Genomic DNA, 22,462 nt, shown 5'->3' on the forward strand with positions numbered 1-22,462 from the left:
CTGTACTAAATTAAAGACCTAAATTTTTAAATAGATATCCCATGTTCATGGGTGCGAAGACTCAATATGCTAAGAAGTTAATTCTCCCCAAGCTGATGTCTGTATTCAGCGTGATCACAATCAAAATCCCAACAGGTACTTTGATAGGAATTGCATTAAATGTGTAGATTGCTTTAGGTAGCATAGACATTTTCACAATATTTATTCTTCCAATCCAGGAGCATGGAACATTTTTCCATTTCTTTGTGTCTTCCTCAATTTCTTTCATGAGTACTTTATAGTTTTCTGAGTATAGATTCTTTGCCCCTTTGGATAGGTTTATTCCTAGGTATCTTATGGTTTTGGGTGCAGTTGTAAATGGGATTGACTTCTTAATTTCTCTTTCTTCTGTCTTGTTGTTGGTGTAAAGAAATGCAACTGATTTCTGTGCATTGATTTCCTTACACCACACACGAAAATAGACTCAAAGAGGATGAAGGACCTCAATGTGAGAAAGGAATCCATCAAAATCCTTGAGGAGAACACAGGCAGCAACCTCTTTGTCCTCAGCCGCAGCAACATCTTCCTAGGAACATCACCAAAGGCAAGGAAAACAAGGGCAAAAATGAACTATTGGGATTTCATCAAGATCAAAAGCTTTTGCACAGCAAAGGAAACAGTTAACAAAACCAAAAGACAACTGACAGAATGGGAGAAGATATTTGCAAGCAACATATCAGAAAAAGGGCTAGTGTCCAAAATCTATAAAGAACTTAGCAAACTTAGCAAATTCAACACCCAAAGAACAAATAATCCAATCAAGAAGTGGGCAGAGGACATGAACAGACATTTCTGCAAAGAAGACATCCAGATGGCCAACAGACACATGAAAAAGTGCTCCATATCACTCGGCATCAGGGAAATACAAATCAAAACCACAATGAGATATCACCTCATACCAGTCAGAATGGCTAAAATTAACAAGTCAGGAAATGACAAATGCTGGTGAGGATGTGGAGAAAGGGGACCCCTCCTACACTGTTGATGGGAATGCAAGCTGGTGCAACCCTTCTGGAAAACAGCATGGAGGTTCCTCAAAATGTTGAAAATAGAACCACCCTATGATCCAGCAATTGCACTACTGGATATTTACCCTAAAGATACAAACGTAGTGATCCAAAGGGGCATGTGCACCCAAATGTTTATAGCAGCAATGTCCGCAATAGCCAAACTATGGAAAGAACCTAGATGTCCATCAACAGATGAATGGATCAAGAAGATACACAATGGAATATATGCAGCCATCAAAAGAAATGAAATCTTGCCATTTGCGACGATGTGGATGGAACTAGAGCATATCATGCTTAGCGAAATAAGTCAAACGGAGAAAGACAACTATCATATGATCTCCCTGATATGAGGAAGTGGTGATGCAACATGGGGGCTTAAGTGGGTAGGAGAAGATTAAATGAAACAAGATGGAATTGGGAGGGAGACAAAACATAAGTGACTCTTAATCTCACCAAACAAACTGAGGGTTGCTGGGGGGAGGGGGGTTGGGAGAAGGGGGTGGGGTTATGGACATTGGGGAGGGTATGTGCTATGGTGAGTGCTGTGAAGTGTGTAAACCTGGCGATTCACAGACCTGTACCCTGGGGGATAAAAATATATGTTTATAAAAAATAAAAAATTAAAAAAAATAATCCCAACAGGCTTTCTTTTTTAGATACCTTACAATAACTTAAATTCATACAATATACAAGGGACCTAGAAAAATAAAAAAAGATTCTGATGAAAAGTGGAGGAAAAACACTATTTGATTTCAAGAGTTATTAGCTAATGTAATAAAGAAAATAGTATTGGTGTAAATATAGACAGATATATCAGTGTAAAGAACAGAGAATCCAGAAATAGGCCCACATGTAATGGATAATTTATTTTTGATAGGATGCATGGGCAATATTTTTTTTCTTAATTTGACAGACTGAGATCAAAAGTAGGCAGAGAGGCTGTCAGGGGGTATGGGGGAAGAAGGCTTCTGCCCAGTAGAATGCCCGATGTGGGGCTCGATCCCAGGACCCTGGGATCATGACCTGAGCCGAAGGCAGAGGCTTAACCCACTGAGACACCCAGGCGCCCTAGATACATGGGCAATTTAGTGGAGAACATATAGTCATTTTAACAAATGATGATGGAACAAATAGATATCTATATGTAGACAAATGAAATTTGGTCCCTATCATGCAGCACATAAAATAGTTAAAATGGATTGTAGATGTGACTATAAAATATAAAATACCAAGAATATAGGAGAATGTCTTGTAAACTGGGGCTCAGCAAAGTTTTCTTAGATAGGCACCAGATATATGATCCATAAAGAAATACATCAAAATAAAATATTTCTGTTCTTTGAAAGACCCTGTTAAGGGAATGAAAAAACAAGCCAGAGATTGTGAGAAGATATTTGAAAATCAGATATCTGATGAAGGACTTGTTTCCAGAATATATAAAGACATTTCAATGCTTAATAATAAGAAAATAAAACACAAATGGGCAAAAGGTTTAAACAGACATTTAACCAAATATATATAGATGAGAAATAATTATATGGAAAGATGGCCAACATCACTAGCCTTGAGGGAAAGGAATATTAAAAGCCACAATATGAATCTACTATATTTTTGTTAGAATGTCTAAAATTAAAAAGACTAGGGGCACCCGGGTGGCTCAGTTGGTTAGGCATCTGCCTTCAGCTCAGGTCTTGATCCTGGGGTCCTGGGATCGAGCCCCACATTGGGCTCCCTGCTCAGAAGTTTCCTTCTGCCCCTCACCCCACTTGTTCTCTCAATCTCTTTCTCTTTCAAATGAATACATTAAAAAAAAAATCTTAAAAAAAAAAAGACTAATTATACTAAGTGTTGGTGAGGAATGTAGAAAACAGCTAAAACTCTTATACACTGCTAATGGAAATATAAAATAGCACAACCAAATTGGAAAAGTGATGGTTTCTCAAAAAGTTACATGAACACCTACTGTATGATCCTACCCCTTAGTATTTACCCAGGAGACATGGAGACATATCATTATACAAAGACCATATAAAGAATAACTGCATGAAAGAAGGCAGACAAAGACAGTGTACATACTGTATGATTCCATTTCATAAAATTCTATAAAATTCAAATTAATGAATAACAGCAGAAAATACATCAGCAGATGCCAGGGGACAGAGGTATTTACAAAGGGGCACAATGAAATTTTGGAGGTGATGATTGTTTGTTAACATGATTGTGATGATTTCACAAGTATTTCACATATATTAAAAAAATTCAGGTTGTAAACTTTATTGTATATATTGAGTATGCTTCAATAAACTTGATAAAAAGAAATTAATTTAAATAATCATATATATATGGATTTCATTGATATCCTGATATTTACATTAATAAGTATAATACTGTGGTATAATTACATTAAATCTCTTTTTTTTACAGAACAGGACAGTTGGGAAACCTGACAGCTCCTTGTAATTCTCACTGTAGATGCTCATCTTCATTTTATTCTGCTATCTGTGGAAGAGATAATATTGGATATTTTTCTCCTTGCTATGCAGGCTGTACACTATTTAAAACATTAAATGATGGCAAGGTAATTATTTTTTGTTATGCTTCTCCCTCTGGCTGGTCTTTGTGAGGGGGAGAGAGCAAGAGAGATCTTTATTTATCGTGACCAATGGGCATTATGCTACCCCCATAGCAAGCAATAATGTCTTTTTTTTTTTTTAAAAATAATGTCTTTTGTTATTTATACACCTACATAAAAATTTGTTTTTTCCTGTTATATACAGGTCACTTTTTAAAAATAGCATATTAGCATACCTGACCAACTCCGGTTCCTCATAGTCAGGTTTTCACCAGTGTATGACTTAATACTATATCTTCAATTGTTTTTAATGAATATCAATATAAAAAAGGTTACATACACTTTAAAAATATCTCTTCTTAAATGTTACAGTATATGTTTTAAATGATACTTTAAGTCTTTAAAATATATTACTATGGAAAACGTTAAGTGTAATAGAAAATAAAAAAGCATGCTGAACTCCTATATGTCCATTACCTCTCTTCAGCAACTTATTAACTTAGGGAGAATCTTACTTTATATTCCTTCCAACTTCTTCTCCTCCATTTCAGTTTGAAAAAAACAAACGACCTTTTTAAATGCTCATGTTTTCACTACAGTATAAAGCCTAATTGTTTGACCTCTGTGTTTTGAACCCATGTGATATTCAAGAGCTAAAACAGCCACCATAGATTTCCTTCTTTCCTTTCTTGGGGGATTCTCTTTTAGGGAATCCTTAGGGATTTTTTTCTTTTTCATAAAAGTCTTTATAATCTTCTTGCATTTGTCTAGGAGTAATTAACTCAATGAGTAGCAGTGATAGAAGTAATCCACAAAATTGTCACTCAATCTGTGTGGTAACATTTGATACTGAGGAAAATTGCAAGAAGAATAAAATATTTTGGACAAATATTAAAGCTGTTAAAAATTATCCGGAATTAGCCTTGATAGAATTAATGGCTCTGAAGGGAAGTGGAAAATAGCCGAAGCTATTTATAGAATTTGATTAATACAAATTGATATGGATAGAATGATTAATAGATGTTAAATGATTAATGCAATTTGATATGGATGGAACTGATGAATAGATAAAATATGCTTTAATTTCAAATGGGAAATAATTGATACCAATATAAATCTTATAAATTATAAATACTTTTATTAAACAAATATTTAATAATCTCATTAAATAATTTAATTTTATTAAATGTTATTAAATGACAATTAAATAAAAGAAATAGTATATATAAAAAGTAATTTTGTATATAAATGATGTTAATGGAATTCCCGCCATTGAAAATATTTTTTCAGTTATTTTAAATATCAGGATCATGGTGCTTTTCCCAAAGATTGCTCTATTATAACAGGAGCCTCATTCTAATTATCTATGAAGGGGAATATTAATCTTGCCCAATACATGAAGAATTATAAGAAGCCAGGCTTTAAAATCTCCTTCCATTGGCACATCCTTAGAATATTTTAACTTCATTTACTCACTTTCCACCTTAGTTTTATTTTTATCATCTACTGTATTTCTTCATGTATTTTAAATTATATGAACTATTATTATTGTTTTGTAAAGTCAGTATACACTTATATTTACTCATTTCCTTGTATTTCCATGTTTTCATATGAGATTACTTTCTTTCTTCCTGAAGAACCATATTTCACCTTCATTTCTGAAAAACAAAACAAAACAAAAAACAAAAACCATTTCACTGGGTCTGGAATTCTATATTGGCAGTGATCAGCCCACCCCCAATCCTGCCACCCTGGAATTTAAAAGATGCCATGTGATTGTCGTATATCTCTTACTGCTTGGTGGCTATTAGGATTTTCTTTTTGTTTTTGGTTCTCAGCAGTTTTACTTTGATAGTCCTAGATTGGATTTTCGTTACACTTACTTTGCTTGGTTTCCACAGAGCATCTTTGGTCAGTAGATTTATGTGGTTCTGTTGGAAAATTCTCAGCTGTTGTTTCTCCCTTACTCTCTTCTCTTTTTTGTGGGCAGTGGGGAACCATAAGTTAATTTACTATTGCTACCTGACGAATTACCACAGGCCTAGCGTCTTTAAATAATTCTGTTTATTTCACAGTTCTAAGGTCATATGTCCAGACACCATGACCAGGTTCTTTGTTGAGTGTCACAGACTGAAATCTGGGTGTTGGCTGGGCTGTGCTCCTTTCTGGAGGCTCTGGGGAAGATTCTGCTTCCAAGTTCATTCTGGTTATTGGCCATTCTGTTGTTTTGGGATGTAAAGAATGAGGTCTTTGTTTCCTTGCTAGCTGTCAACTGAAGACCCATTTTAGCTCTTATAGGCTACCCCCCATTCTTTTCTGCATGATTCCCTTTGTCTTCAAGGCTGGAACAGATAGTCACTCCTATGTCACATGCTTTGAATCTCTAATTTCAGAAAAATCCCAGTACTTTTCAAGGCTTACCTAGTTAGGTGAGGTTTATCTTCTCTCTTTTATAGTCCTCTATACCACATAACATAATTTACTAAGGGGAGAGAATTTCAGCAATTCATAGTCCTCAGAATCATGCAGGCTTATGGAATGGGGGTGAGAATCTTAGGTGGCATCTTAGAATTCTACCCCACACCCATTACAAATAGGCTTTCCACTGTGTTTACTCACTATGTTTATCAGTTCTAACATTTATGTTTTTGTAGGATGCAAAACCCTGGTGAAATTCTCCATCATTTAAAATATTTTATCCATTTCCCCCTCTCTTTCCTGGAAATTATTAATCATTGCTATTTTAACTTTCCTGCTGTTAGGTACATTATGTGGATCATCCATGAGTCTTACTTGTATTTGTTCTTCTCTTAATGATAAGCCAATTATTTTATCTCCTAATAAAATTTTACAATTGTCTATTTCTCTGTTTCAGCTTCATGTATTTTTAGACTATTCTATGTATACACATTGATAATTGTTACATCTCATTACTGAGTTATTTTCATTTTTATTAAGTGTCTTTTTCCATCCCCGGTCATTGTCTTTGTCTTAACATCTGTATTTTATTTAAAAATTTTTAAAATTAAAAAAAAATATTTATTTATTTATTCATGAGAGACAGAGATCAGAGGCAGCAGGAGAAGCAGGCTTCTCATGGAGCAGGGAGCCCAATGGGGGGCTCAATCCCAGGACCCTGGGATCATGACCTGAGCCAAAGGCAGATACCTAACCAGTTCAGCCACCCAGGTGCCCATTAACATCTATATTTTAAATAGTTACTTTAGCTTTCTCTTGCTGACTGTTTCCGTGTATATCTTATTTCATCATTTTATGTTCCAACTATTTGTGTCTACATTTAAAGTGTTTCTTATAGTCAGCATGTAATATGGTTTTGCTTTTTCTTCAATGCTGCTAATCTATTTTTTTTTTAAGATTTACTTATTTATTTGAGATAGAGAAAAAGAGCGTGTGCAAGTGGGGGGAGGGGCAGAGAGGGAGGGAGAGAATCTCAGACTCCCCACTAAGTGAGGAGCATGACATAACTGATCTCACCCACCTGAGATCATGCATGACCTGAACTGAAATCAGAATTGGACGCTTAACCAACTGAGCCATGCAGGAGCCCATCGGCTAAATCTCTTTTAACTGAATTTTTCTTCTATTGGAATTTATTGTAATTATTGATATAGTGGATTTGGATCTACCTTCTACTTTTTTTATTATTTGAATTGAATATATTTTACTATTTTATTTTAATGTAACTTTTGGCATTTTGATTATATTGCTTTGAATATGACTCCACGGTCCTTCAACCCTTCCAGGGCCAAATGTCTTGTGGTTCTACCATTTGCTCACTCAACCTTCTTCTTATTTTCATTTTCCCCTTTGTCAGCCTAGGTTCTATTGTCTGCAACCATTTATTATGCATTTATCTTTTGTCTAAATTTCAGGTCCACTTTTCATTGTTCTTTTATTCCTCATTGTTCAAGGAGAATGAACTATAGGATGAGAGCGTCCTTGGCTTCTGACTGGGCTAAGATAATAAAAAGTTCCAGTAGAAAATCAGCTCAAGTCATGATCTCAGGGTTGTGAGATCAAACCCATGTCAAGCTTCTCACTCAGTGGGGAGTCTGAGATTCTCTCCCTCCTTCTCCACCCCTCCCCCCCCCACTTGCAAACATTCTTTTTCTCACTCTCAAATAAATAAGTAAAAAAAATTTTTTTTAACCTGGAATTTACTTTTTTTCAGATAACCACAAGGCTCACTTCCTTATCTTCTTCAAATCCCTGCTCAAATATCACTGCATCACGGAGACATTCCCTAATCATGCTAGATTCACTTCTATAATCTCTACATTTTTTCCTTGATTTATTTTTTCCTCCAAAGTATTTGTCACCATGTGTTTCATTATAAAGTGGTTTTTTAAAATTACCTGTTTTATCCAAGTTATCTACGTGATGGCAGGGATTTCTTTTGTATTGTTTACTATGTTTTCCCAGCACCTAGACTGGTGTTTGGCACATGGGCACTAAAAAAAATATGGTGGAATAAATTAATTACAATTTGAATATTTGGATATTTCCAGTTATTATCTAACAGATCTATAATCACATAACAACTGTGCCAAAGAATCTGAAATGATTTTGAATCACAGTTTTATGAATCACTCAAATTCAAGTCATCTTTGTTTCCTCTTATTCTTTAACTGGTAACCTAGTTCCATATTTCTAGTGAATTTATTGTTATTTTTTAAAGTTAGAATATTTTCAGTAGACTAGTAAGTTGCTAACTAGTCTCTGTATCTCCAAGCTCTGTCTTGTTCTTTTTAGAAAATATTACCTATTCATTTTCTTTGATTATTCAACCCTACAACAACAACCCCAAATTTTCATTCGGGGCTACATTGTGACTTTAATCGACTCTAGACTCTTTTGCCTTTGTAAGCCCCTTCCCTCACTTAAAAAAAATATATAGTGTAAAATTTCATGGTATGGGGACAAGTGTGATCCCAGCTGGATTCATTTATTTTTTCATTATTATTATTATATTCATTTTTCCTTTAATTTTAGGAGACACTAAAACTCAAACATCTGATTGGGCCCTTAAAGTATTGTGGACCTTAGCCATTGTGCCTACTTTGCCTACTAGATAACAGCCCTCATCATTACATACAAAAGTCTTATCTTTTTCTCACAGTTCCAAAACCTTTACAGTTGGGTAAATGTCCATTTTTCAAGTCCCAGCTAAAAATCCACTTTATTTATTATCTTAATTGTCCTCATTTTATTCAACTCTCCAAGAGTTATTTGTGCAATTGAATGTAAATACCTTTGGAGACATTTTTTAGATTAATAGAATTTATCCAAAAAAACTCTAGTTATACACACATGCACACATATTTTCTTACATAAAATACCTAGGGCTTATCATTGATATGCAGAGTTAATGTAAGAATATTGACTCATAAAACTAGCTAGTGTCCCTGCAGTTATTTATTTTATTTTATTTTGCAATAACAGGAGTATTGCTTTATGACTATATTTCTAAAAGATCCTTTCTTATTTTCATTTTCTTAGGCATACTACAATTGTTCTTGCATTCAAGAAGGATTAACAACGTCAGATGAGCAAGGTGATTTTATTGATGCTAGACCTGGGGCATGCAATACAAAGTGCTATAAATTGCCTTTGTTCATTGCTTTTATCTTCTCTACGATTTTATTTTCTGTTTTATCTAATGCACCATGCACCCTGACCATCCTTCGGTATGTATATATTATTCAAAATCATTGTTCATTTAATGCACGAGAAAGTCAATTTTAGGAAGATTTTAGAATATTGTTATAAATGATTTACTCTTCTGTTTTGAGGTAGCAACTGTAAGAGAAGAAATTGTTATATTATCAAAATTCATATAATTGCTTATTTCTCTGTTTGAACGAATTTTATTTGCTTAAAGTTGATAACTGTCACATTTAGGTTCAATTAAATTTAACTTACAATGTGGTAACTTCTTATATAGGAAAATTATTACATTGTCAAAATTTATGTATATGTTTAATTTTTTATTTTATCTAATTTATTTACATAAAGCATATAGATAACATTTAGCTTATCTTTAAAACTACTTGATTAACTTGATTCAATACACCTGGAAAATTCATAAATAGAAAATTCTTAATTATAACACAAATGTGATTTTAATGTTGATTCATTAGTTACAGGTATTTATTAAATATTTGTTTCTGTATTAACCAATTTGATTATGAAAAACATCAGTGTCATTAGCAAAGGAACATGACAACTTAAAAAATTTTAGAAAATGAGTACACAAGTTTTTCTAAATTAAAGCAACATTTGATCTTATTTGTACTTTTTTTAAAAAAAATATTTTTAAAATTTATTATTTGGCAGAGAGATCACAAGTGGGCAGAGAGGCAGGCGCAGAGAGAGGAGGAAGCAGGCTCCCTGTCTAGCAGAGAGTCCTATGCGGGGCTCGATCCCAGGACCCTGAGATCATGACCTGAGCTGAAGGCAGAGGCTTAACCCACTGAGCTACCCAGGCGCCCCTATTTGTACTTTCTGAATATGTGAAATATATTTAGTATTTCTTTTCATCGTATTAGTAAAATAGTCATTTATTATTTTCAATTATTTTTTCAAGAGACTAGCATAAAACTTTAAGTCATGAGGATCACTTTGTCCCCTGGGAAAACAGACAAGAAAACATAAATAAATGTATGCAAAAACAATTCTGAGAACTTGGGGACATGTGGTTTCTGCTTTCCGTTAACTTGCAATTTAGATAGGAGACAAAAGTTGGACATACCACTACAGTGAAGTGGCTTTTTTATCCATTCATCTGTGTCGGACTAAATTACAGGGATCAATAAGATATATGCCTTGACTTCAAGTTGCTTAGAGTATAGGAGGAGAAAAAACACGTAAGTATAGTGGCTACTTAAAGATGCCTTGATTGAAGCTTGGAGAGATTGACGCTGGAAAATGTGGAAGAAATGGTAATTCTTATCTAGGATGATTGGGAAGTGCTTATAGAAGGTATGGTGCTTGAACTGAGTTAGGAAGATAAGTGCTTTGTTATAATGCAAGTAGATTCAGGGAAATTTCTTAACAGGAAAACTGAACAGTGAGAGTAGAGGCAAAAATGTGTGAAATATCTTGGCAAGGAGTTTGTTATGACTGGAGTAGCACGATGGTAAATGAGACAGGGAGGTTTGTATTCTATAAGGGTCTGATCATGGAAGGATTTCCTTGCCATATCAACATGAATTTATGCACTAGGAGGCCATTGAAAACAATAAACCTCAGAATTTAAAGTGACCAACTATGCAATTTAGATAGTATACTTTGAAGATAGTGTAAAAAGATGAAGCTGAGGGAAAAACTAGAGAAAAAGGAAAGTACTTAAGATACATTTTTTAATTTAATAGTGGTATTTAGACATACAGGTGATGGAATATTTTTGAAAAACATTTAGTTTAGTTATAAGGGCAAGATTATTTATTTGATGTTCCTCATACAAAATATAAAGGATTATGTGCAGATTTCCAGTCCAGGGAGCTAACTTAATTACAGTCCATTAACTGAGATAGGAAATTCAAAAAGAGAATGCTTAGATCAAAAATCATCAGTATAATGTTAAACAAACCTTATGTAAAGTTCATGTGAAACATCCAAGCAAATATTTCCAGGAATGAGGTGAGGCAGACGTTAGTAATATTCCAGAAATTTAATTCTGAGTCTTCTCACTTCTCCTTGTAACTATACAAAACAATAAGAAAATGAATAAAATAAATAAGGAAAATAAAACACACATACCTATGTGCATATGCATGCACACACTCATATGCTATAGTTTCTGTGTAATTATAAAATAGATAAAAAATCACAATGTTTAAATTGCATGTAAGTATTGCCAAAATTGAAGCAGAATTGGAAGCCAGCTCGTAGATTCACAAAGATGTTGCAAAGCCTGGCATGAAATATGGAGAGGATCTCAGGATTGACAGACCTCCTATATCTCTTCAGAATATATTTCTGCTCAGAAGGAGAAGGCCCCACCTAATAATGGAAGTTTTGGGAGCACAACCTAAGTAGATGAGTCAAGGTAGACTCTTTCTGGAAAGAATGAAAGAAAAGGTCTGGAAAATGCCCAGGAGCTCCAGACATAGCAGATCTCAAAAAGTGCCAGCAAAGTGTACCTTCTATAATTGAATGCATAACATTAGAAAACAAGAAATATGAAGAGATCTCAGAAGCCCATGGCTTGCAGTAGAAGTTCTTTTGAGGTAGACCAGAATTGGAGAGGCACAGGAGGTAGAGCCATACATAGGAATCATAGTTAAGTCCTCCGCCTGTCAACAGAGGAGATAACTTTAGTTTTGAAGCTTGGAAGCCCTGCTTTATGTTCCATTATCATAACCTGTCTCTAATTTAAGAAAGTTCATCTTATCCTATTGTATAGCCTGGTTTCCACTTATTCAAGTGGAAAAGGAAAGGTTTCTGCCTTCATACCAAATAGCCATAGTAAAAGAAAAAGTTGTTAAACATTACTACACACAATGAAAGCTCAATAGAATACTATTACCGTGAATCAGATAAAAATATAAATGTAGCTATATGTAAGTTTAAGCTAAAAATAATTTTTAAAAATATGGCCACAAAATGAGAAAATAGCTAGATAAAAGTGGTTATGGAATGCAAACTAACAAAACTCGGGAAAGAAATTGAGAGGAAACAATTCAGAAATGTGAACAAAATTACAAAGCACACAGGGAAGAAAAGACAACATAGAAACCAACTGTGGCTGAGAAAGAGGGAGGGAGAGCAGGAGGGAGAAATGGAGAATATGTAATAAAAATAAGAAACAAGTATTAGAAAAAAAGGGACAAAAATAGAAGATAGGAAAAGAAGATCCAACATACACATAATTGAAGTTCCCAATGAAGAAAACCAAAATAATCCAACAATAAATCTCAGGTTAAACTTTACTGAAATGATATTTAATAAATACTGAAAGAGTAAGCAATAATAATAAACAATGAATATATACTGAAATATAAAATATTTACATATTAAAATGGCACATCAAGTTTCTAAGGAAACTGACTCAAAACAGTCAATGCTGAAATATATAATAGTAAAAATATTGTATTTAGACATGAAGAAATACTTCTTTTGCCATTTAAAAAAAGAGGAAAACAAAAAAGTTTGTCACTGGATTTCTCAACAGCAATATTCACCTCTACAAAACTAGAGAGACACTTAAAAGATTGCTGAGGAAAGAAAATATGAGTTAATTATTGTATCATCAACAAACTTCCTTACAATTATAAATAGTTTTGATGTGGCAGAACCCAGGAAATGTTGTTATGAGATACTTCTTAAGAATTGACAGCAAGACAAGTTATAACTAGCCAAGATATGTTTGGGAAAACTTTGATAAAATGTCCGTTGGTGAGCATTAGCTGTATTAAACGAAACAGGTTTAACTGCTTATATTTAACTAATATATCTTCTAAATATAATTAATTTATGCTAGAACTAAGACAAATACTAAGCTGAGCATAAGGGTTACAAAAGAGAATTCAAAGTAATATGATTTGATAAAGTATAAATTATATAACAAAAATGGGTGAAGAAAACAGATCAAAAGAAGGACAGCTTACTGGATGCCTAATAGATAATAAATGAGGAGTCAAGGGAAATCAACTTTATAGACATTTTACTGAAACATAGAATATATTCAGAAGAGTGCATATATCACTTGTATATAGTCTGGTGCATTTTTACAAAGTGAAGACACCAGTGTAACCACAATCCAGTTCAGGAAATCAATAATTATAAATATTCCAAAAATCCTTCCAGGAATAACTTCTTTCTTGTCACCAAGTCTTTCATTCCTTAAGGTTACCATTATCCTGGGGCACCTGCGTGGCTCAGTGGGTTAAAGCCTCTGCCTTTGGCTCGGATCATGATCCCAGGTCCTGGGATTGAGCCCCCATTGGGCTCTCTGCTCAGCAGGGAGCCTGCTTCCTCCCTCTCTGCCTGCCTCTCTGCCTACTTGTGTCTGTCAAATAAATAAATAAAACCTTAAAAAAAAAAGTTTACCATTATCCTGAATGCTATGCTGAATAGGTTAATTTGTTCTGTTTGTATTTTATGTGTATAGGAGATTATTGCACATAGTCATTTGTGTCTAGATTGTGTTACTCAACAATTTGTTTCTAAGAGTCAATATTGTTGCATGTAAAAGAAATTATCTTCATTGCCCTATAGTATTGCTGTCCAACTGTATATTCTAAATTAATGAAATGTTTTATATATCTACAGTCCAAAATAGTGGTCTCTATTCACATGTGTATGTTGACATTTGAAACACAATTAAGTTGAATGAGACACTGGACTTTAATTTTTATTTAGTTTTAGCTGATTTAAATTCAAGTAGGCATAAATAGTTAATGGTTACCTTATTGTATAGCCTGGTTTATAGTAGTCCATTGTATGAATATACTAAAATTTGTCCGTTGTTCTATGGTTAATGTTTTCAGTTTAGGGCTGTTAGGATTGCTGTTTCCATGAACATTTTTGTACTTGTTTTTTGGGAAAGATATGAATGCATTTCTATTGAATATATATTAAAAGAACAGAATTGCTGGGTTATAGGGTTTATGTACGTTAAGCTTTTTAATTTTAATAGTATTTGCACAAATTCATTCTTCTAGCAGTCTGTTATTATTTTTTTTTAATGAGCAATTTTGATGTGTATGTGTTAATATTTCAAAGCGGTTTTAAATTTCTTATTTAAAGGACTGATATGATTGAACACATTTTCTTGTACTTCTTAGCTATATGAAAGTGCAATTTTTTCAAATATCTGTTTCATTCCTTTTTCTTTTTTTACATTGGGTTGTCTGTTTATTATTGATTTGTAAGATTTCTTTCTATATTTTTTTATAACCCAAGTCAGGAATTAATGATCATATATTCATAACAAATACTTTTTTTTTCTAATTCAGTGGCTTGCCTTTTTGGCTGTAATAATGTCATTTTTTGAGGGAAATAAATTTTTGATTTTTAATGTACTATTTAAGAAATATTTCCCTAAACAGAATCATGAGAACATTTACTACATTATTTTAATAAAAGTTATGAAATAATTCAGCTGGGAATTTTAAAAATATAATATAGGAATCTAGTTTCATTTTTTTAATTTTATGCATACTAAGAGACTCTCCACCATTTACTTAAAGGCTATACTTACCCTGTAGCAGTGTACAAGAGATGCTATATATGTGGCTCTGTTTCTGTATCTATTCTGTTCCCTTGGTTTATTTATGCATCACTGCACCAGTATTCCACTGTCTTAATTGTTGTATAGTTATTGTGAATATTTGTATCAGTTGTTGTTGTAAGTCCATCTTTGAGACTTTCTTGGCCATTCTTGTATTTTGAGGTGATTGAAATCCAACTAGTCAATAAAAACACGATAAGATTTTAAAAATAACATTTTATTTGATAGAGAGAGTGCGCAGGAGGGAGGGGCAGAGAGAGAAAGAGAATCTTCAAGCAGACTCCCTGCAGAGCAGGGAGCCTGATGTGGTGATCAATTTCATGACCCATGAGATTATGACCTGAGCCAAAGCCAAGAATTGGATGCTTAACCAACTGAGCCACCCAGGCACCCCAACATGATGAGATTTTAAACAGAATACCTTTAAAACTATTTGAGAGAATTGCCATACTTACCACATTGAGTTTTTTGAGGCATAATTCCTTCTCTTATTTAAATCCTCATTTATTACTTCCAATAATTTTTCAGGATTCATTCCTAGGTAATTAATGTTTTCAAACCTAGTATAGCATAGTATAGTTGTTTGTTGTTGGTATGAAGAATGCAATTCACTCTTGTGCTTTGATCTTGTATTGACTATGCTTATATTAATTTCTATTGGTTGTTTGGTAATTTAACTTGAGATTTTCTATGTATATAATACTGATCTGCAAATAGTGATTTTTATCTTTTCAACCCTTATACCTTTTTATCTTGCCAGATTAAGCTATCCTATACAGTGTTGAATAGATGTAGTGATAGTTACTGTCTTTGTTTTTTATGTGCATCATGATGACTTTTGATATTTCAGTCATGATGATGACTTTTAAGATATGAAATTTGCTATAAATTTTACCATTAAATGCGGTATAGATAACTGTCTATCAGAATAAGCCAATTTTCTTTCATTTCTCATTCACTAAGACTTCTTTTCCCTGTCTTTTTTAATGAATAAATTTTGAAATATATTTGATGCATATATTGAGATGATCACAATATCATATTTCTACTTTATTCTAGGAATAAATTGGACTTGGTCAGTTGCTTGTTTCATTTTGCTAATATTTTGTTTAGTATTTTTGCATCTTTCTTCATGACTAAGGTTACCTTATAATTTTTCCTTCTTATTAATACGTTTGTCAGGTTTTAACCTTAGTGTTCTGGTCTCATGAAATGAGTTGGGAAATATTTCCTCTTTTTTTTGTATCTGGGCTATTTTATGAAGTGTGGCTGAATTTTTTGTTGTTGTTGTTAAATCTTTGGAAGAAATCACTTGTGTTGTCACCTGGGCAGGAAAATTTCTTTGTGGGATTCCAAATTAAAAATGGAATGCCTGTGTGTGTGTGTGTGTGTGTGTGTGTGTGTGTGTGAAAGAGAGAGAGAGAGAGAGAAGGAGAAAGAAGCTAATCAATCTTTTTGCTTTTAATTTTCACTTTTCATCATTTCACTTTTATGCTTATTATATTTTTATTTTATTCCATATACCTTCTGTATATTGATATATATTCTTTTTCTGTCCAAATGTGAATATAGCTGTATCCCAAAAGTCTTAATATGTATTTTTTGCATTCTTTCAATTTAAATATGCCTTTCAATGTAATTTTTTATTTAAGTCATATCTTATTTAGAAGTGTATAGTTTAATTTCTAAACATTTGAATTTTTCTTATATATCTTATATTTGTATATAATATAAACATAATTAGTATTCTGTTTATTTTTAGATGGAGCCCACTGTGTTCAGGGAACATAACTTTATGTTTTCTTCCTTGAAAACCTCTTTGGACCTTTTTTTATTATGGTGCATTTGTCCATTATTGCATCATTTTTGCTGTATATCTTTTGAGGCTATATTAGTTGAAAAAAATTGAAATGCTACAACTTGTTTTATTGACCCTTTAGATCCTTTAGAAATATTCTAATATTCTTTTTTATCTCTAATAACTTTTTGTTTTAGAATTACTTTTTCTCACTTTAATATTGTTTTATCTACTATATTTCTTTTAGCATAATATACATTTTCCATTCTATTACTTTCAATAATTCTCTGATTATACATATTTAAGGTATCTACTAAGCAGTCTGTAGTTGCCTTTAAAAAAATCCAGTCTAATAACTTAGTTTTTAAACTAGACTATACAGACTATTAAATTAAGAATAATTGGTGATATATTTGGATATTCGTCTCATTTTAGTATTTGCTTTACTATATTTTCTACTCATTCTTTTAGTTCTTTACTTCTTTTGCATTATTTTTAGCATTCATTATTTTCCTTTTATTATTTTGCTAATTATATATTATTCTTCTTATAGTGGTCAAGACATCATAAGAGTATATATGGTTTGTTAGAGTCAAATTAAATTAGTAGTTTTGCCACTTTCTGAATAATTCAAGGACCTAAGAATACTTTAACTCCATTAACTTTCTTCCAAACCTCTGTTATTGTTGTCATATATTCTGGTGCTACACAAATTTTACGATCTAATGGATATAATTTTATGTATATATTTAATATCATATTATCAGAATCTCTTTGTATTTTCCTGCATTTTTTCTTTCTTCAGAGATCATTTCTTTCCTCAAAAGAATTCTTTTACTGTGGGTCTGATGGAAATGAATCTTGTTCTTTTTGTTTGTTTGTTTAAAAATTTATTTAAAAAAATGAATGGGGGGGCGCCTGGGTGGCTCAGTGGGTTAAAGCTTCTGCCTTTGGCTCAGGTCATGATCCCAGGGTCCTGGGATCGAGACCCACATCGGGCTCTCTGCTCAGCGGGGAGCTTGCTTCCTCCTCTCTCTCTCTGCCTGCCTCTCTGCCTACTTGTGATCTCTGTCTGTCAAATAAATAAATAAAATCTTTTTAAAAAAATGAATAGGAAGGAGCTCTATTTTTATGCAGGAAAAAATCTTGAGAATACATTGTTACATGAAAAAATCAAGTACAGAACAGTGAATATAGTATGCTACCTTCTGTGAAGAAAGAGATACAGAGATATGCATTTACAATTATTTGTATTTGCATAAAGAACACTAGATATAAGCAAGAAAGAAATTAAAATGGTAGCCTAAAGGTAGCCCAAAGGAATGGGGTAGAAATAAATGTAGATGAAGGCAGGGGTAGAAGCAAGCAAATTTCTCCAGCATATTCTCTTTATATTGTTTTGCTTTCCAAATCATGTAATCACACCACAAATGCAACAAATAAAGTTTAATTTTAAAAATACAGTAAGATTCAGAACCAAACACATAAATTGTGAAATCTCTGACAAACAAATGAGAATGAAAGTCAAGGAAGAGGGGTAGCATGGAGTACTTTGTAGCAGGCCAATCATCCTATAGAGGCAACTAGAAAAACTGGGTTAAAGGATAAAAACCATGTATTTAAAGGCAGAAAAAATGACAGAGGACTAGAGGGATTAAAATTCTAGAGAGAGCAGAAGTTTTTAGAGGTGAACTGGAGATCTAAAGCTGTCCCTGAGGTTCTTGCCAATTCTTTTTTTTTTTTTTAAAGATTTTATTTATTAATTTGACAGAGAGAGATTACAAGTAGGCAGAGAGGCAGGCAGAGAGAGAGAGGAGGAAGCAGGCTCCCCGCTGAGCAGAGAGCCCGATGCGGGACTCGATCCCAGGACCCTGAGATCATGACCTGAGCCGAAGGCAGCAGCTTAACCCACTGAGCCACCCAGGCGCCCTTGCCAATTCTTGACGAAGGCCAGCAGCTGACAGTCTGGACTAGGTCCAGATAGGGAGTCACTGCTGGGGACAAGCAAACTGGTAGAGTTTTTGGTGATCACGTGGGACTATGAGTGACAGAATTATTTTTTTCTCTGGAGAAATTAGTTAAAATCTGAGATGTGTGAGGCTGAAGTCTAAACAGAAAACTACCATGACTTATCTGTATCTCTCCATGAAGATGCTCATTAATAAAAATAATATAAAATAATATAAAATAAAATGGTAAAATACATCAGAAATTTTAAAACGTAAGTGGATTAAAATCAGATTTACGAGTTTAACCAAATAAATAAATAATAGTTGAAATAAAGGAAAACAAGAAAATAACTTAAAAGCAAAGCAAAATTAGTTCTTCAGTTCTTTCCTTTCCGTCCCACATTTAAAAAATAATGTTTTTGTCTTCTCAGCTGTGATAGTTGCCAGAGATTCAAGCAAGAAGGTAGATGAGAACTTTAAAGAAAAATGTAGAATAAAAGAGAGATAAAAATATCCAGTTCCCTGCTGCACTGGTAGCTGTTGGAGGGTGGCAAGAAAAGCAGCAAAAAATAAAATAAAATAAATTTTTAAAGTGTGTTTTTACTAGTAAGCAATTAGAATATTAAAACACATTGCAAATAAAATGCAGGGAAATGAAATGAGAAAATTTATACAATAATCTAACTCAGTCCAAGGATTCAGACAGGGTGTTCTGGAAGAACTGACCTTTAGGCTGAGCCTTAAATGTTAGGGGCTGAGTATTTCACACAGTGGCAACATAGGCAAAGAGTCTAAGTGGGGGAAGCAGCTCCATAAGGTTGTTGTGTCATCGAATGTCATGAACGGGGAGGGTGATAAGGGCAAAAATGTGGTGTGAGGTGGTGAGTAATGATCACTGATGTGATGACTTTTGTAAAGTTTTCTGCAATTCTAGATGTTACCATAAGAACAAGGAGAAGCTGTTGAAAGATCCTAGTGGGGCAGTGAAATGATCAGAATTTCATAGTAAAAAAAAAAAAAAAAATCACTTTGTTCCATGTAAAGTAGACTAAAAGGATAAGGATGGTTGTTGGGAGATACATTAAGAAGTCATTTCTTTTTTTTAAGGGGTAAGATACAGCCTTAGACTAGGCCAGTAGTCTTAGAGATAATTTTTTTTTTTTAATCAGAGAAAGAGATATGAAAAAGTTGTATTTTTAAAAAATCACAGTGTTTGGTTATTGAATCTGGTCAGTGAGGAAAAGGGGTATCAAGAATGCCTCTTCACATTTTGGACTTGGACATTGCATGATGGTGGATGACAGTTCCACTTCTTGGGATAGGCAGCACTAGGGGAAGAACAGCTTTTGTGCAAAACAGTAACTTAAGTCTAGAACTGATGTCTTTTAAGAAAGATATGAAGTGAAAATATAAATTTAGAAGTCATAAGAGATAGTAAAAGTTGCTTTTTTACATTTTGGAAGAGTACTCATGAATGTTTTGTTTATTCCACGAAATTCTGAAATCATTTTATCATAGCCTTACTTCATTAGATGATGTACAAAAAATTCTCTTCATTGGTAAAAGATACTCATTTTCCATTAAATATTTTTAATACATATCTATTATTCATTTTGTGCTGTTCATTTAAGTGATTATGGAAAATCCTAGGAATCATTGCTCTTTTCATCTTGTTTTATATATATCAGAAAGATGGTTAATCAAACTGAAGATACATAAATACATCTTAATGATTATACTTGAGTTATGGTCAACTCTATCTATGCTTCCGAAAGCAACGATAAGCCATGTAAGAAAACTACCTATGCTAAATGAAGAAGAACACACAATTAAAGTTAGGGTTATTATTCATATTTCAACATTATACCAAGACCTATACAAAAGTGTGATTCTAAAATGTGACACTTTCTTTTTCCTCCTTAAGAATCTGCTCATTATAGAAGTGTAAGTTATTTTTTTATTTAAAAATGTCATTCTCTTTTGAGGATTGGTTTATTTGTTTCCATTTTCCTAGTAGTAAACATCTAAGGAAAGAATGTATATTTTCACCAGGTTGATATGGGTAGAATTACCTCATTTTTAGTAAAATAGCCACAAAATATTGTATGTATGCTACATTTTAGTAAATGATTCAGTTTGGATGAAAATACTGGTCCTACTAGTTTATTGTTCAAGTTCTAGAGCAAGGGAACAAAGGGTAAGCATAGAGTTTATTTAAAATAAAATGTAGCTCTTATTTTTTTTTTTTACTCCCTAGTATGTTCAAAGGTTGATTTTTTTATTGTATTTTCATTTTCCAAACTAGCATGTGGTATTATGCATGTTTTAAAACAAAAGGTTCATTTTTTTATATTTGGGAAAGTTATTTTTTGTTTATTTTAGCTTTTGAATAGGGAGGGTAACAGTCAGAGGTCCAGTAGGAAGACAAAGGCACCTTCCAATTAGGACAATTTAAGCAAGGCTGTAGAAAGTGACAATTTAAAATGTGGGTGGAGTATAAGAAATCACATGGTATAGTATAGTACCTCTGGTCTGTTACCACTTGGCTAGAGGAAAACAGGGATAGGAAGAAGAGAGACCTGTGGAGGGGACTGCTTTGCCGAGGGACCAAGTCAACCTATTATAACTCTGCAAGAGAGAGCCTGGGCAGGAACACCTTGACCTCACTTTCCTCCCTCACTCTGGAGCATCCAATTCGCAAACACTAACTAGAAGACAGAAAACAAGAGAGCCTACTTATTTAGTACATTTAGGTCAGCCTTCCAAGACAGAGATAAAGGGGGAGTAATGTAGGGAGTGGATCTCACAGGGGCAAAAAAAAATAAAAAAAAAAGGAGAAATCGAAAACAGTGGGTATGCCCCTCAAAATGGAAAAGATAAGTGTGAGAGTTAGTGCTAAGTTTTTTTCAGCAAATGAAAAAGAGGCTGGGGCAGAAGGTTTGGTCTACAAATTCTTCCTCCTTGTGGAGAGCAAGAAGCTTTGGAATCAGTGGGCAAGGGGCAGGATATGAAGAAATTGAAGTAGTGGTGCTTCTTTGATTCACCTGAATGAACTCTGTCAACTGGCTAAAGATTCTTAGTTTAACTGACACACAGGAAAAAAAAATAATCTTGAACCTAGCAAACATTCTCTATAGCTAATAATAATGATGTTTTAGTAATATCATTACTATTTGCTTGCAGGATTGTATCAGACAATCAACGTCCTTTGGCCTTGAGTTTGACCTATATGATTTTGAGAATATTTGGTATGGACTTTTGGCAATCTTTTATTACACTGAATTGTTAATTTTTTTAATGTGTGTCTACATGTATTTTTGGAATTTCAAATAAATAATAATGGTTAACTGACACAAAACAAGTGACTGGGGGAGCTGCTTTGCAGTATTTAGGAGATGATATTTATGTTAAAAAGACAATACCTAATGCAAAGCCCATCCTAACTGTCATATAAAATATGTATTAATATTATATTTGATTAGAACAATCTATTTGATTAGAGGTATACTCATCAAGCTCCTAAAAGTGGTTTGGTAAGCTGAAACCAAACATAAAACCACAGGATTGCTTGTATGTTTGGAAAGTCACTAATCTAAACTAGTGCTTTTAAACATTTTCATGACTGAAGACTCTGACTCTGATGTTTTCAAGGATTTATAGCTAAAGAAAAAATTGTTTTTGCTTAGGGTAAAGCACTTTGTACTTCAGGCTTTCTTAATAGCAAAAACTAGCTTTCCAAATCTACATTATGACTATATTAGCACCCCCAGTTCAAAAGTTGATTAAAAATATTAATAGGAAAAAAAGTATTAATAGGAGGGGCGCCTGGGTGGCTCA

At 33.3% G+C, this 22,462-nt stretch overlaps 1 protein-coding gene across 5 annotated transcripts in view; it reads left to right on the forward strand.

Annotated features, from left to right (window-relative positions):
- The window catches only part of SLCO6A1 (solute carrier organic anion transporter family member 6A1), a 96,275-nt gene that overhangs the window by 69,306 nt on the left and 4,507 nt on the right, over positions 1-22,462 (forward strand). For 3 of the 5 annotated variants that reach the window (XM_032335656.1, XM_032335657.1, XM_032335658.1), the window contains exons 9-11: positions 3,474-3,627; positions 9,142-9,329; positions 21,809-21,873. In XM_032335656.1, coding sequence (XP_032191547.1) covers positions 3,474-3,627; positions 9,142-9,329; positions 21,809-21,873 — 407 coding nt within the window. The remainder of the gene's footprint in view (positions 1-3,473; positions 3,628-9,141; positions 9,330-21,808; positions 21,874-22,462) is intronic. The other 2 variants (XM_032335660.1, XM_032335661.1) reach the window with 1 other exon arrangement.

Source organism: Mustela erminea, chromosome 3, assembly GCF_009829155.1.
Source record: "Mustela erminea isolate mMusErm1 chromosome 3, mMusErm1.Pri, whole genome shotgun sequence".
Classification (NCBI taxonomy): domain Eukaryota; kingdom Metazoa; phylum Chordata; class Mammalia; order Carnivora; family Mustelidae; genus Mustela; species Mustela erminea.